The sequence below is a fragment of the Telmatherina bonti genome (genome assembly GCF_933228915.1).
Source record: "Telmatherina bonti genome assembly, chromosome: 9".
Taxonomy (NCBI): Eukaryota; Metazoa; Chordata; class Actinopteri; order Atheriniformes; family Telmatherinidae; genus Telmatherina; species Telmatherina bonti.
In genome coordinates this window covers 18,504,530-18,519,823 of record NC_136627.1, presented here as the reverse complement: position 1 = coordinate 18,519,823, position 15,294 = coordinate 18,504,530, and the positions used below count along the sequence as shown (strand labels likewise).

The following is a 15,294-nucleotide window of genomic DNA, read 5'->3' as shown; positions in this document are numbered from 1 at the left end:
GTGTGTGTGTGTTTGTCACAGTTTGTATAAAAGTGTTCTGTAAATTTGTGTGTGTTTTCCTGCTTAAGCATGCACATATACATATCTGCATCCACGAGTGCAAATGTGTGACAATGCATGCAGCGTATGTCTGTGGGGAACTAAAACCCTGGCAGCGGCTTGTACACGCCTGGTAAAAACATGTTCCTGGAGACCTTCTGCTCAGTCTGTCTTGTCGTCACATCGTCCGCAGTGGACTCCCCAAATCTGCCTTCACGGCTGATGATGATCGAATTGCGTCTTGGATTTCCATCTGAACCACACTCTAATCTCATGACTGTCAAGCGTGAATGGAACCACTTCTCAGGCCCGTAAGGTCAGCCCGTTGCAGGAATTAGCACAACACATGTTAATGTGTCTGTCATTACTTAAGTGTGTCTGAGTCAGTGGTATAATGAGTGGCATAAGAAAATTGTGAATGAAATTGAGATGACATAACGTTGAAACTATGAACCCACCGTGGTTATGGTTTAAAGAGCCAGTTACTGCTCTTCAGGCTGAACCTCTCTGTTTCATAAGATGATGAGAAATCTGGGTCCAAATGAGCAACAAGGAGATATTAAATGAACTGTAAACCTGTAACTTTAGAGGTAATGACTCTAAAACCTGCTTTTAAGCAGAACATTTACATTGTGAGAGTTCAACTTTATTGTCCTTCACCAAATTTTGTAACAGAATAGATTTAATTTTATGCAGAACTTATAAAAAGATATATACATATAGAAATATAAAATCTATACAAGACAATGTATTAAAATGCAAGAGTATGTTTGTTAAATGCAAAATGATTTGGCACAGACGGAAACCACAGAGATGAATCTTCATTTAAGAAAAAAGTGACACATTTCATCACCTTGGTGTCGAGTGAAGAATTAGCATTTTTCACAACATTTGGTTTGAGTTTGATCTGATCTCTAATGTTGCATGTCAGGCCTCTCATGTCTCCTCTTATCTCATCTCCCATCTTGACCGCATAAAATATATTTGCATATATAACCTAAAGAAATTAAAGTCTGTGATTTTCTTGAGCAGACATGTTAGTATCTGTTAATACTGCCACCATTAAATACAGGGACTTCTAGCCAAGAAGAGCAACTGTGGATGGAATAGGTGAACAAACCATGAAAAAAAAAAACTATATGCAATCTTTAAAGGAGAATATCTAAGCAGAAATCAAAAGCTTAATCAAACTTAAATGCATGCATTCGTAGTAGACGTAGAAGTCTAAAAGGAAGGGATAAATAAAATGACTATTACAACCAGTTTTATAGCTGAAACTATGGACAAACAATGTGGACAGACAAGTGACATTACTGTTAGCTAGTGAAAACAGCTGTAATATACAGTGTGTATTTGTGGATGAAACTGCATGGCTAGTCCTTTAAATTAAAAAGGTCGTTTTAACTGAAGTGTTTAGGAGTATAACTTGCTGCTTAACTAAAGAGTAACTAAAATAAATGGTTTGCTAATAATCAAGCTCCGAGACAGAAGTAACTTTACCGCCTGCCTGAAAAGATGGATGGAAATTATTCAGAAATTTAAACAAATTGCAAACATTCAGTAAGTTGATTACAACATTTTGGATCATCAAAGAGTGGACTGAGGTAGAACATTTTCCAAACGTTGTAATAGTCCTCATTTCATGTGTGAAAATGCAAAACACTGATCCCATGTCATGAGACTGATCTCCTAAAGCTACACAATACAAATATGTGAAATTATGGGTTTTTCCTGTGTGCATTTGTAAAAGTTTAAACCAGTGATCATTAAAGGAGGGAAAAAGTTTAAAAGATTGACTGAAATCATTGATTGACTCAATCTTTGTCTTGTACAACAGGGTAAGTAATGTTATCTTGTGTTGCTGGAACAGGAGTGCTCTACCTTTATATAAAGATTTCTTCATTTTCTTTTCTTTTTTCTTTCTTTCTTTCTCCCTTCATTTCTTTCTTTTAATTAAAACAGTTCAATCTCCAGGAGAAAGAAAAAGAAAGAAAGAGAAAAGCTTTTAATGACCTCACCAAACTTAATCAAAGTCCAAATAGAGTGACAGTCAGTGAGTTTTCTAATATACTGCAATGATAACAGGTATTTATAAAATTCATTAACCTTTTTATTTAAACATTCATTGGACGGACATGTTTATCAATTGGTTATGAGGAGTAGAAATAGTCAAAAAGATTACTTTAGAGTCAAAACCTAGCCATAGATTAACATTAGCCTCTTATGATTAATTTCCACTTTCTTGTTGCTGTTGTTTTTGTGGAAAAGCAGTGTGTGGGAAAATGATGGTAAACGAACTGAATGCTTGTAAATACCTGAGCAACACTGTCAGGATAACAGACACGAGGAGGTTAAATGCACTCAACATGTATCTGGCGGCACTTAGTGGCGAGCGTCAGTTACTGAAAGGCTTTGTGTCTGTGAGGCTTCATTAAACTTCTCACTTTTGTGAGAAAAAGTGAGAAACCTTAATTGTAATGCTGTGACACTTCTGTCATCTTAGAAAACTGTATATCACTGCAAATACTGCTAAGATACTGTTGTTAATCAATGATGCAAAGCCATTATGCTAGTTGTTTACAAGCACATGTAAACAATTGGCTGCTAAACTGGCTGAATGATGTAATGGAAACTATGAACAGACTGCAACCTGAAGTCTAACGCGCAAATTATGAAGGAGCAGCGTGAGTTTATTGAAATGTTGTGGTTTTACTTCTCTGTAGGACTGCTTCTCAGTTTCGTTTGGCTGTGACAACTTAAGACTGATTAATGGTTTGAGGCCATCACTACCAAAATGAATAAGGCAGAAATATTTCAAGGTTCAGAGGAGGAAAGAGTAAAAGTAAGCAGCTTAATTTAACATTTTAACCAGGCACTTCAGATGTTCTGAATTTCTTGAAGCACAACATATTTAAAATTCCAGCCCTTCATGCTGGTCAGATGAGGTGATGTTTAAAAAATGCTGCACATCCTGGATTTCCATGAGTTCTCACAGTGAAGTTTGTTCAGTTCAGAGTTGTTCAGTTCATCAAACACGCCGCTGGCGATTATTTCCTTCTGCCATTGGATCGAGACTGCACCTGTGCTGAACTCTTTGAAGAATTTTTCATCCTTTGCATTAAGTTCGACATCTTTGACATCAGTGTTGTCACGAAACTCATTGATGTCTCTGGCATAGACCACATTGGGCTTTGGCACCCACGGAGGCTCCACCAGGCCCGCCTCCAGACGGTGGAAATTGATATTTTTGAAAAACACGTGGCTGCGGGGGTCATCACCTTTACTCCTGACAAACACACACACACACAATTATTAATGATTAATTATTCATTCATTAGCATGAACACTCTGATGATGTGGGCTGTAGCAGCCAGTTAGAGAGCTGGGCTGGTGTGGAAACAATCTCCTCATCTTAAATACCTACAAAACTAAAGAGATGATTGTTGACTTCAGGAGGAAGAGTAAACAAAACACTGTCTACATCCTGGGAGAAGAGGTGGAAGAGGAGCACAAGTCCCTCGGAGTTCAGCTGAGCAACAGAAAAGACAGGAAATGTTTGACGGAGAGTGGACAGAGCTGAGATCATTCAGCGTCTGCACTAAAATGTTGCTTTTTTTTTTATCTCAGCCATCTGCCAAGGTAGGCGCATCAGAAGCTGGTTATGTGCTGCAGGTAACTCTGAAGCTGCAATTATTTCATTCTTAAGTAGATATAACAGGAAAATGCACTAAAGACTTTGTCTTTCTATGCAAGGATGCGTTGTGACTCAATACTTCGCAACTGTTTTGGCTTAACTCGATGGGCTGCTGCATCCAAAAATGAAATCTAAAAATGTTAAATAGACTTAAAAAAAAAAACATGTATCCACCTACACAGGAACACCTGCACTTGCTGGTGTCACATAGACAGAAAGACAGTGAAAATAATGTTTCTGTTGTCAGATTAGAGTGATCATCCAGATGGAAAAATTGGCATAAACCAGCATCTGTGTTGGTGTGCGTTTGTGCAGGAATGCCCATGGCACTGGTGCACATATATAAAGATCACATTGAGCCAGAGGAATATGTTGTAAGTTTGGAAAAACATATTTCCCGGGAGGTTCGTGGCTATTTCAGTAGTAGGACAATTCCCTCATGGATTTAGATCTAAATCCGTACCATATGGGTTTGTTAACCTCCCTGCAGTCCAGATTTAAGTTGCACTGTAAAAATTAATGACATATAGTGGTTAAATTGGTCATAATGATTTCAAATCTCCTCCCTCACTCCTCCTCGTCTACAGTTTTATATAATGGTGGCCATCAGCATCCACAATTCAAAGGTTTTGTTTTATCATTTGCCCTACTCGTCTAAATCTACACTCCAGTTGTTCTGAAAAGAAGGTCTGAGTAAGAGACCAGGTTTAAAGTCATGGGCAATTAAAATGTCATATGTCTTTGTTATCTACTACATTTGACACCCACACTGCATGAATTAAACTTATAAGTGGTAGATTATTCTTACCGGCATCCAAGGCGATATGTGACCTTCTTCTTGAGAAATTGGTTGATAATATCCTTGGTGGGACCGTCAAAGTGTTTGTTTTCAAACTTGCAGTCATCCTCCAGAGTACGACGAGTCACCTCAGAATTTTGCACCTTTTCCCTGAAGTCTTTAAAAGGCAAGCGAGCAGCCACCATCTCATAAACACTGCAGCCCAAAGCCCACCAGTCCACAGATGTACGGTAATGCTCCTGCTTCAGAACCTCAGGAGCCATGTAGCCGTTGGTACCAGCCTACGGCACACAGAAGACAAAGGGAAGGAAGAGCAAATGCAGACTGACCTGTATATATGAAAATAATTATCAACACAATTCATTCATATGATATATGTATGTATATATATGTATATATATATATATATATATATATATATATATATATATATATATATATATATATATATATATGCAGTACATGCAGTATATAAAGCTTCCTTGTGTATGCTCCTCTGATTTCTTTGACCTTTTATTTACTGATTGTTTTAGAGTTATCAGAGTACTTCTGTCTCTTGACTTTGTAATTCTCCCTTGAAAAACAGTAATGGTTTTCCACTTAACTGGCAATATCTCTATATTTTCTAACAAGACAAATTTCAGTCACATAAAAAGTGAAAAATGAAAGATTTTTGTATCAAGGATTAAAAATGTATATATATGTGGGTTTCAGTAAATAATAAGCATTTAAAAAAGAGTAATCTAAGGAGTTTTATTAACTGATTTTATAAGACAGAAAATATGTATATTCTCAGGTTGTTTTGAATAATACATCAAATGGTGCAGTCTCTGGATTTGATCGGTACTTTTCACGTTGGTTTTTCCTCCAATTAGAATTATGTGCTAAAAACAAATAAAGACCTCAAAACTGCCAAAAAAAGAGACATTTTTACAAAGAAAAAGGTAAAAGTATAAGAGAAAAAATGTTGTTGGTATAAACCAAGCCAATCTTTTTGCACAGTGGATGTGATGTATCCAGTTTAATAATCTGTTTAAAGCTTATTAAATGAGGAGGGCACTTGGAGAGCGCACAATGCAAAAACTCAGCCTTAAAAAACAACAAAAAAAAAAAAAAAAAAATTCGGTAAATGTTGATCAAAACAAGATGAATTTTCTGCCAACAGAACAAGAAAATTTAGCTTGTCAAGACTTCTCAAAACAAGTAAAAATACTCTTAAAACAAGAAGAAATCTCTGGCATAAAAACTAAGAATTATCTTACCTTTAAAAAAATAAGCATATGTGTACTCAGTTTAAGATTTTTAATCTTATTTAGATTTCAGTTTTTGCAGTGCAGACCTCCGCCAAGCAACTCATTTCCACCCATATTGTAATTTTCACCCTATCTGATAATCTTACATTAATTTTACATGTAAATGCTATTAGATTCCTAAATTAGTTGATAACAAGTCCGCAGGGTTTTGGCCATATTGTAGTGTTTGTTGCATGTTTATACCTTAATTTGTTCTCTTGCAGTGGTGAAAAATTCCAGAGATCCCCTTTATTTTCCCAGGATCCAAATATAACTTTAATATCTTATAAACCTGTTGAGAACCTTTATTTGGGCGGACCATTTATTGTAGAGATATACTCAGATATACTAAGTATGTACCTATCTCGCAATGATAAAAGAATCCTTGAAAAAATCCTTAATCCAAACTGTGATGTGGATCAATCCAGAAGTTTAGTGGAATCTAAGTTAAACCAAGAACCACTCTCTGAAAATAAGAGAATGATAAAAATCTGTTCTAGATTTTGTATGAAATTGCTAACAGACAAACAAACAAATAGATAAAAGCCAAGAAAACATAACCTTCTTAGTGGAGGTAAAAATAGATTTTAAAAAAGTGATTTTGAATTTTTGTTGTTGTCACTTGCAAGTCCAAATACACATTCACACTGCTCCAAACAGACTGGACTATCTGGGGAAATGCACCAGTTTGCTTAAAGATACAGCATGCAACAAACTTGACCGTTATTAGCAAAAGTCAAGTTTTACTTTCATAAATACATATTTTACCAAAGTTTAATCACAACTGCATCCAAATTAAAGCGTTTTCGTAGCTTAGAATGAGTTTTTTTTTATCAATACATATGTGGCGGCACACCTAACAGAAGGCTGCCATGTCGCATCGCCCTCTTTGAATATGGTAGCCAAAAGAGGACAAACTTGTTGTAGAGCGTTATGTTAGAAACAGGGCAGGCTAGTCCAGCAACTATATTATCCTACTGTTTAAGTCAGCTAATTTACTGTTACTTCCTATATAAAATGTCAGGGATGGCCAATTAGTTAGTCTACACTGGAAAATTGGTGCAAGAGTTTACGCTTCACAGAAGTCTTACCAACAGGTGACCATGCACTTCTTTCAGCCATATTTTCCGAGGGTTTTTCCTTGTGTTTCATCAAGTTATTTCAGCTGATTTGTCAAGGGGGTGGGGGCTGATGTTCTCACTCTGGTCACACAATTTCACACAATGACATGAGCCATTAACTGTAGCTTGGTACAGAATACGCCGAGGGTGTGCTTGTTACTCATCGAAATCAGTAATAAAACAGAATAGTGTGTTGTAAACTGAGGCCTCATTAAACTTTTGACTCTTCTTCTCAAAGCCGTATTTGGCATTGGTACAGCAAATGTGTCAGATAATGTCAGCAAACCCTGAGTATCTACCATACACATTTCTAAGTCAGCATAGTAGCCAGGGAAGTATAAGGTCAAGCACAATTTAATTGGATTAATTTGAGTTCCACCAGGTCATGATCTGTGCTGTTAGAAGACCCATCACATCTATTCCTGATAAGCTACTTTCAGCGTTGAGTGAACTGTGTACAGGCATTAATGAGTGAAAGTAGTACTTGTATCTACACACCAAAAGAACCCAATGTTGATATGCCTGAGTAAAGACTATGCAGAATAAAAGCAAGCTCTGTTGTAGAGCATACAAAATACTACATGTTTGCACACACCACCGAGCCTTTGCTATGCAGAGATTTGTTGTGTAAATGTCTGACAGTGACACAGATTTATCTGCAGGGACAAGTCACTACTAACCCTCTGGCAGATCATTTTTCCTTTCGGCAGCTCCACAGCCAGTCCGAGGTCTGACAGTCGACACTGGCCTTTACTATCCAAAAGCACGTTCTCGGGCTTCATATCCCGGTACACGATGTCCATAGAGTGCAGGTGGAGGATGCCAATGATTATCTGGGCTGTATAATAAACAACTCGCTCCATACGGATACCCCTCTCCCCTAATTCATAGATATGAAACTTGAGGTCTCCCCCCGACATCAAGTCGATGACCAGGCACAAGTGGGTTTTGTTTTCGTAAGCGTAAGCCAGGTTGACAATGAAGAGGCTGTTGACCTTTTCCAGGATCTGCTTCTCCAGTAGGGCCAGCCTCTCGCCCCCTTTCTTCTTCAGACGACTTTTGTTCAGCTTCTTGCAGGCGTACATGTGACCTGTGTATTTCACCTGCACTGCACACACCTGTCAGATGGAACAACAATATCATCAAATTTATAGCAGTTTAATTGATACTTGTTTTTCTTTTACCTTCTTTATATAACTTAGTCGTGTTTATTTCTGCAAAAGTCCATGTGCTGGAGTTAGGAGTCACTTGAACTAAAGCTGCATTTAATAGCCCGCTGATTCAATGATTGATTTTTTTGCCTTCAAAGTCTGATTTGTGCTATATTTCATAAGAGTTTTGGTACTTACCTCAGCAAAGCCACCTTTTCCCAAAGTCCTAAACTCATAGAAGTATTTGTCTGTGATCCTCTGCTTCTCAACCTCCTTCCACTGCAGGAATCTGTAAAAGAATATGCTTTTCTGGTACTCCAAGAAAGGTTTTTTCTTTAAGAAGTTCCTTGTGGCATCTCTTATCTGGTTCATCTTTTCCTCATCAAAGTTTTTATCTGATAAAGCCTTGCACACTTCTGCATCTTTGCCTGTGAGGTAAGAAAGGAAAGTCTGAGACTCTGGTTGACAGAACTTTGCGAGTATCCTCTGCTTGACCTTCTCTTTGGTTCCATCCTCAGCAAAGCTCCAGTCGCTCAGCTCCTCCAGGAACTCAGCTGCAGCCACACACTGCAGGTTAGAGGTCAGGAGAAACTGCTGGAACAACTTCCTCCCAATAGGTTGTTCCTCACAAAGTGACTCGTACGTATTCTCTGCTGCTGCTTGGAGAGCTGAGGACTTCGTTGGTCTGGGCAGCGTCAGGGACATTCGTTGCAAACTTAGCTCATTCCAGTCACTCTGTTTTGCCTTCAGGTAAGCTGTGTTGGCCACCAAGTTGTCCATCCCTGCCAGGTCAGCCATTTTGGATGTATCCTGTGGCATACCGGTAGGCAGCAGATAAACTAAGAACACTTGAGTTCACCAATCTGCTTGTTCCAGGCACAAGAGAGCACCTCAAGCTCCTGCATCATGAAAAATCTTCATCCCTCGCTCCACGCCTGACTGAACGTCGAAGGATTTGCTGGTAGTTAAATGCCTTTGCACGTATATGTGAAGGCGGCAGATAAGCAAAGCAACTTATGTGGTTTGAACTTAAGAGGATTTGGGCCAGGCTATTCTTAGTAGATACTGGCCTGTGTGCTGTAACTGAGCTGCCATTATGACACGATAAAGGTAACGGTCCTACCTTTACCTTATTTCAACTTGTAATTAGTTAAACAGGTGAGACAACATACAATAAATCAAGTCTTATTAGCAGAGAGTAAGTAACACCAGTTGGAAGTGCAGCAAGTAGGGATTTGATCTGTTAGAGCATCAAGAGTTCATCTTAACGCAAAAGTTTCATGAATAATAATAATAAAAAATAATTATAAAATAATCAATGTGTAATTTAATCAATAAAAGTAACTGTTGTTCAAAAACAATTAACACCAGCCTGATTAATATGGACATTAGGACTGAAAGCACTTCCCATTGACATCCCCCACAAGTAAAAAGGCTGATTCAGCCTTCAAGTCATTAGATTGATGTCTTAGTCAATTACTTAGGAAATTCCACTTGCAGTATCCCTTGGCAAGGAAGCAAGGTTGCATTTCTTCAGCTGGTTGACAATCGACAGTAGAAATTCTTGTTTTACACTATAAAGAAAAATCCCAATTATTCAAGTATCTTGTTTGATTTACTAAATTATCAAGAAGAAAATACTTTGCAGCAGAGCTTTAACTCATAAGTTATCAAGTGCTGTAGCATAGTAGGTAGTAGTGGTAGACCTGCAATGTACTTCAGTATGAGACACGTCAGGAAGTCCAAACCGCTTGTTTGCTTTCATGAACTGACCTCTGGTTACTGTACTCCACTAACAAACATATCAAATACATGTAAAAAGTAAAATCCATAAGAGTTCAAAAGTATTTATTTTGGTAGTTGCAGTGATTGTGGTTATAGTTTGAAACCAGGTCCCCTCATGGGAGGTCAGTGTGCACATCCCTACAAAACTAAAAACAGTTGTACAACTACACATCATTTCCCACACTGGCACTTGTTTATAGTAATTGTATAACAACGACATCTGGTTTACATCTATTCACAATTCTTTATTTCTTAAAAAGAAATGCACATGTTCAAGATGTGCTGAACCACAACAGATAATAATGCAAAGCCAAAATATGACCAAACACTGTTACACGCTTCATTTGTCTCTTCATGACTTGTTCATTTCAGCAACCAAGTTGTGCAGGTTAAACTTCGTCCATCGTCCTCCTAAACCAGAACTACTGGAGACATGCAATCATAAGTGGGAGGACCAGAAAGGTAGATGCCGGCATCACTGGCAAATCTGGCACCACTTCAGTGCAAACATGCACAGTCCACCTGGATGTGGGGCTCATTTTCCGATCCTCTGAACTACCCAGTCTTGTTGGCAGAGGGGGCAGCGATTGTTCTGCTTGACCCAAAGGGACATGCAGCAGTTATGGAAGGAGTGGTTGCACTCTCCCCAAACAACTGAAAAAAAAAACAAAAAAACAGTACATGAGCAAACTAACAGGGATATAAATTATAAACAAAACTGTACAACATCAGTGTTTCTGGTGCTTTGTAAACTAAAACCATTTATTAATTTTAATGTCAGTTCATTCATGTGCAACACTCTCCCTAACACAGTAAAATGGTCAGTACAGTAAAACATTATCCATTAGCCAACAGTGACTTAAATTTGCTTTTATATTTGATTAATTTAAAATATCTGAATAACTAACAGCAATAAGGATCACTTAAAATGCAATTATAAAGCTAGTCAACCCTGCTTTGACAACTTAATATACATATATGTTAAAACAAAAAGACAAAATTAGTATGTCAAAAACATAAACTTTGCTTGAAAAAAAAGTAAATTTGCATTAGGTAATTTATTGTTCTGTTGTACTAATGCTTCTTGTAAATAAACTATTGATAAACCTGTTTATCAATATTGCCACATTATTAAGGAACACACGTACATGTGGGAAGTATCTATTTAACACACACACACACACACACACACACACACACACACAAAGAACTTACAAAATCTTTATATTGTCATGGGTTTTATTTTCTGGGCAAACAATTAATTTAATCCCATACATAATCAGGACAGACGTGAGGAAATGTAAAAAAATTTCCTAAATATTTCGACACAAGCAGATCCTAAATGTTTTATCATTGAGTTGTTACATATTTAGTGAAGTGAGACTATGGTAAGAACAGGACATAGAAATGACACTATGAGGTGAGTACAAAAATATATTTTCATCTCGGTAGTGTCTGAACCAGTGTTTCATTTTACATCGTAGCATTTTTGCTTTGTTTAAGACTAAATATATTGAGACATTGTTGCTTGTTTTCAGGTCTTTCAGTGTTGATGTTAAGTTGCAATAAAATCCAGCAAATTCAATAAAAGTGAAGGTCAGGTTATTTTTGTAGATTAAAATTAGTAGATAATATCTCGAATGAGTCTTTAAGTGAATAATGGCATTCACTTAATCATGTCTTTATGAGAATTTTTTTTTTTTTATGTTGTTTTGATTTGGAGTAAACATAATTTCAATGCATTTTAAGGTGGTCAATTAATTTTATAATGATTTATCACTTGTATCTCATAGGCTTATTATAAATGAAATTATATATAAAGTATACTATATAAATGTGCCAAGTTAGGTTACCTTACCTTGCAGTTTATCGCACTGATAGAAATAGAAAATAGCACAAAATGCTCATTATATTCCAACATAAGACTGAAGTAGGTCATCCTTCCTCTGCAATTAGCTGGTTTAATGGCTGTTGTTATGACAGCGTCACCAAAGTGGCTAATGCTAACTAGCTGGACGAATCTGGCCACTCTTTTTGCCATCAGATGATTTAGTGTTATATTCCTCTTACCAACACAGTCCTCTTGTTTATTTTCCGCCTGGCATCGGAGGCATGCATCTGTTAAGACATTAAGAAAAATATGTTACAGTACCACAATGCCTTGCATTGAGGTAATACTGTAAACATTAAACACGCTAGCTTCATTAGCGGAGTATCTGCTGCACAGCTAAATGTCTAAAAGTTCCTCAGACTTACCCATTACTTGTACACGACAAATGGCACAAGTATCGCACTCCACGTCCCAGCTCCACATAGCTACTGCATTCCACTTCTTCAGGGAAAACATCTTATCACCACCCGACTTGGAACCTGAAGAAGTATTATGCGAGAGGACTAAACCCGGCTCGTCGCCGTCGTCCATATCTGCTGCACAAGCTAACGTTAGCCTAGCATAGCTAAACAAGATGGACGGAACAGGCTAGCAATGATAGTGCTAATGCTAGTTAGCAAGCGTGTTGTCACCATAACGACAGAAGGGGGAGCCATTTTCCAGGATTTAGTGACAATAATAAATAAAATAAAATACATGCAGTTCTCTTGTCAAAATAACATAAAAGTAGCACACAAATATATATGTCTTAGCGTAATAATTAATACGACCATTGAGCGAAATGTCGTCTTTTTAAGTGTCTGCATTTCCATTATCGCGTTTCAGCATGTAGCTAAATGAAGAATGGCTGCATGTGATATTTTTCTACCATTTTGGAAAATTAATTAAAATTAATATTATTAACTAAAAACTATGTGTACGGTTTTTTTTTGTTTGTTTGTTTGTTTTTTTTAAAGATAACACTGGCTAAAATAAAACTTAGTATTATAAATTGGGTAGCTCATACTATTTCAACGTACCCTTACATACCACCTAATTTTCTTTAAGTTGTCTTAATATTAGCTTATGAAAGCAGCATAAAATCAGTAAGTCTCAACTAAAGAATAAATAATTAGTTAGGCTGTCCATTAAAATGTGGAAGCTGTGGGAACAACTGTACACAGCAATGTTGCAAGGGATTAGTAAAATGTGGAGTCGCAAGGCTTTTCTTCCCAAATATTGAATGATCTTGAGCTCTCCATACTTAATCCTATCTTAAACCTGCTTATGATAAATTGAAATGATGAGTGAGGGTTTGACAAAACTTTCAAGAAACAGCTGGTGATGTTAATAAATTCACAATTACTACCCGTTTCGGGGGAAAAGAAACTCATCAGATCACTGTTCAAGTGCTGTCTCTAGAACAGGGGTATTCAGGGATGTTGGAGCAGGCTTACATGAAAAACCTGTTGGATTGCGAACCTCGTAGAACCAAGTTGAATACCCCTGCTTTAAAACATGGTTATTAAAACAAAGAATTTGGAACATTTTCACCATATCTCTTTTAAGTTATGATAAAAATTAACAAAACACATACAGAGAAAAAAAAAATCTTACAAACTCTCACTTTTAAGTCCTAGAGTGCCACTGTAGTGCATCATCTTTGCCCTCATATTTACTCTGAGTCATTTAGGTGAGCTGAAATTACGGTAAAAAACATTTGGTTGTATGAGGTGTTTCTCAAACCTGACTGAAAAACTAAATCAGTTCATAGGTCAGTTTGGAGGGAAGTGCAATGTAAATGTATTGCTAACAAACTGTTTCTCAATCCTCATTCTTTACAGAATTTACCACCGCTTTAGACTAAACACACTAAAATCTGTTATATGGTCAACATGGTAAAAGAATTAATTAGTTATTAATATAATCAAGATTAATTAGACATTCAGTCTATTAGACTGAATCCAGCCTCCCTGTAGGAAAACCAAACAGAAAAGTAGCTTGCATATGGATGAAGAGCCAAGGAACCTTCCAAACAGATAAAAACTGAGCTAAAAGTTTATGGACGTGGCTTTTCTCCTCACTCCCTCTGTATTCCTTCTCCAACACACCTGACTCAAGTAAAACATTCATTGTGCTGAACCTGAGGTTGGTGGAGCCTTTTAAATTGAAACAGGTGTTGAAGCAGGTATACACTGAACCTGCAAGACTACAGCTCTCGTGGATCAGAGAGCTTTTGTTACAATGAATATTCTTTGCAATAAATTAAAATGAAATATAATTCACTGCAAAAATTTCTCTTATTATTTGAAACCTGCTTTTAATGTTTTTAAAACTATTTTGGAAAGGAGGCGGCACCAATCAGCCAATAAAAACCTATAGAAGTTTGATCATAAGGAGCCAAACCACTTGATAAACACTTTACATTGGCTATATGTAATTAATGATGATGTAAACACTTTTGACTATTTAACCTTTTGAAACTGAGAGTGAAAATTTCTTCAGCCAAACACCAAATTAAAGAATGATGAAGTCCACACATTAGCATAGAGCAGAAGTTTCCAAACTTTTCCTGCAGGGCCCCCTTTTCATCAACAACAATAATGTGGAGCAGTTCCCCCCCCCCCCCCTCACGTCACATGAACCACAGAAACATACTAAGAAATGTGTCGTTAGTTTTAGTGTCTGTATTGCAGGTAACTATAATTAAAACTGTGTCAGTGTTATGATCCATTCCTCTACCTCAGCGTGAAACATTTTAAACCAGGAATCTCTGCAAACTACCTCAGGTGAGTTTTCTATGAGTCAATGCTGCTTTGGTAAAAACAACTTTGCCATATATGATAGTTTATTTCTAAAGTAACCTGCAGGCTTTTCTTTGTGTTCAGGATTAAAAGTTTCCAAGTGGTGTAACTTGTTTGGCTTCATACTTCATCATATTAGATGATAATATTTTGGTAAATGCTAAAGACTGTGTTCTCATTATAACCCACCATTGATTATTACTGGTCAAGCAGGGACAGCTATGCTCCATCAGAGTTTGTTCTTCTTTTTTATTACTTAAAGTCTCTCTTGTTGATTTATCATCATTTCCTATGAGTACTTTTACAAATTTATCCAGTGTAAAAACTGGATAAAAAAAAAAAAAGTTTGGCAAATTTGCCAAACAAAAGTTTTATTTAGCCTTGTCGTGCCCCCCCCCCCCCCCCCCCCCCCCCCCCCCATCCATGGATGATATATATCATCCATGGATATGATAAAGGCCAGCACAGGCACTACTTTAGAGAGACTATCTTGAGGATCCCTATGTTTGAATACTTCAAAACACTTTGAAGAATTTTACAATTTCATTTAAAAAAAACTGTGTTTTGATAAACTACAAATGCCTTCCTGTAACTAAAAGGATGGTGATCCAGTTATCTTTTTAAATTAAACCCCTGCTTATGAATATCTTCTGTGCAACGAAGATACGTTCATGGGCAGTATGGGGAATTTAAATATTTCATCATGTAAATGTTCTCTTCATTCATCAGTTGGACTTTA

At 37.0% G+C, this 15,294-nt stretch overlaps 2 protein-coding genes across 2 annotated transcripts; both read right to left on the bottom strand.

Moving 5' to 3' along the window:
* Positions 1-2,991: 2,991 nt before the first annotated feature.
* On the bottom strand, positions 2,992-8,915 carry grk7b (G protein-coupled receptor kinase 7b; the record flags this gene model as incomplete). Its single annotated transcript, XM_079245932.1, has 4 exons — positions 2,992-3,325; positions 4,542-4,813; positions 7,626-8,063; positions 8,295-8,915. The coding sequence occupies 4 exons, from the start codon at positions 8,913-8,915 to the stop codon at positions 2,992-2,994; spliced, it is 1,665 nt and encodes a 554-aa protein (XP_079102058.1).
* Positions 8,916-9,927: 1,012 nt separating this feature from the next.
* On the bottom strand, positions 9,928-12,322 carry rnf7 (ring finger protein 7). The gene is made up of 3 exons (XM_079246278.1): positions 12,138-12,322; positions 11,952-11,999; positions 9,928-10,535 (listed from the first exon to the last, which is right to left on the bottom strand). The coding sequence occupies exons 1-3, from the start codon at positions 12,301-12,303 to the stop codon at positions 10,417-10,419; spliced, it is 333 nt and encodes a 110-aa protein (XP_079102404.1). The 5' UTR covers positions 12,304-12,322; the 3' UTR covers positions 9,928-10,416.
* Between the last annotated feature and the right edge of the window lie 2,972 nt (positions 12,323-15,294).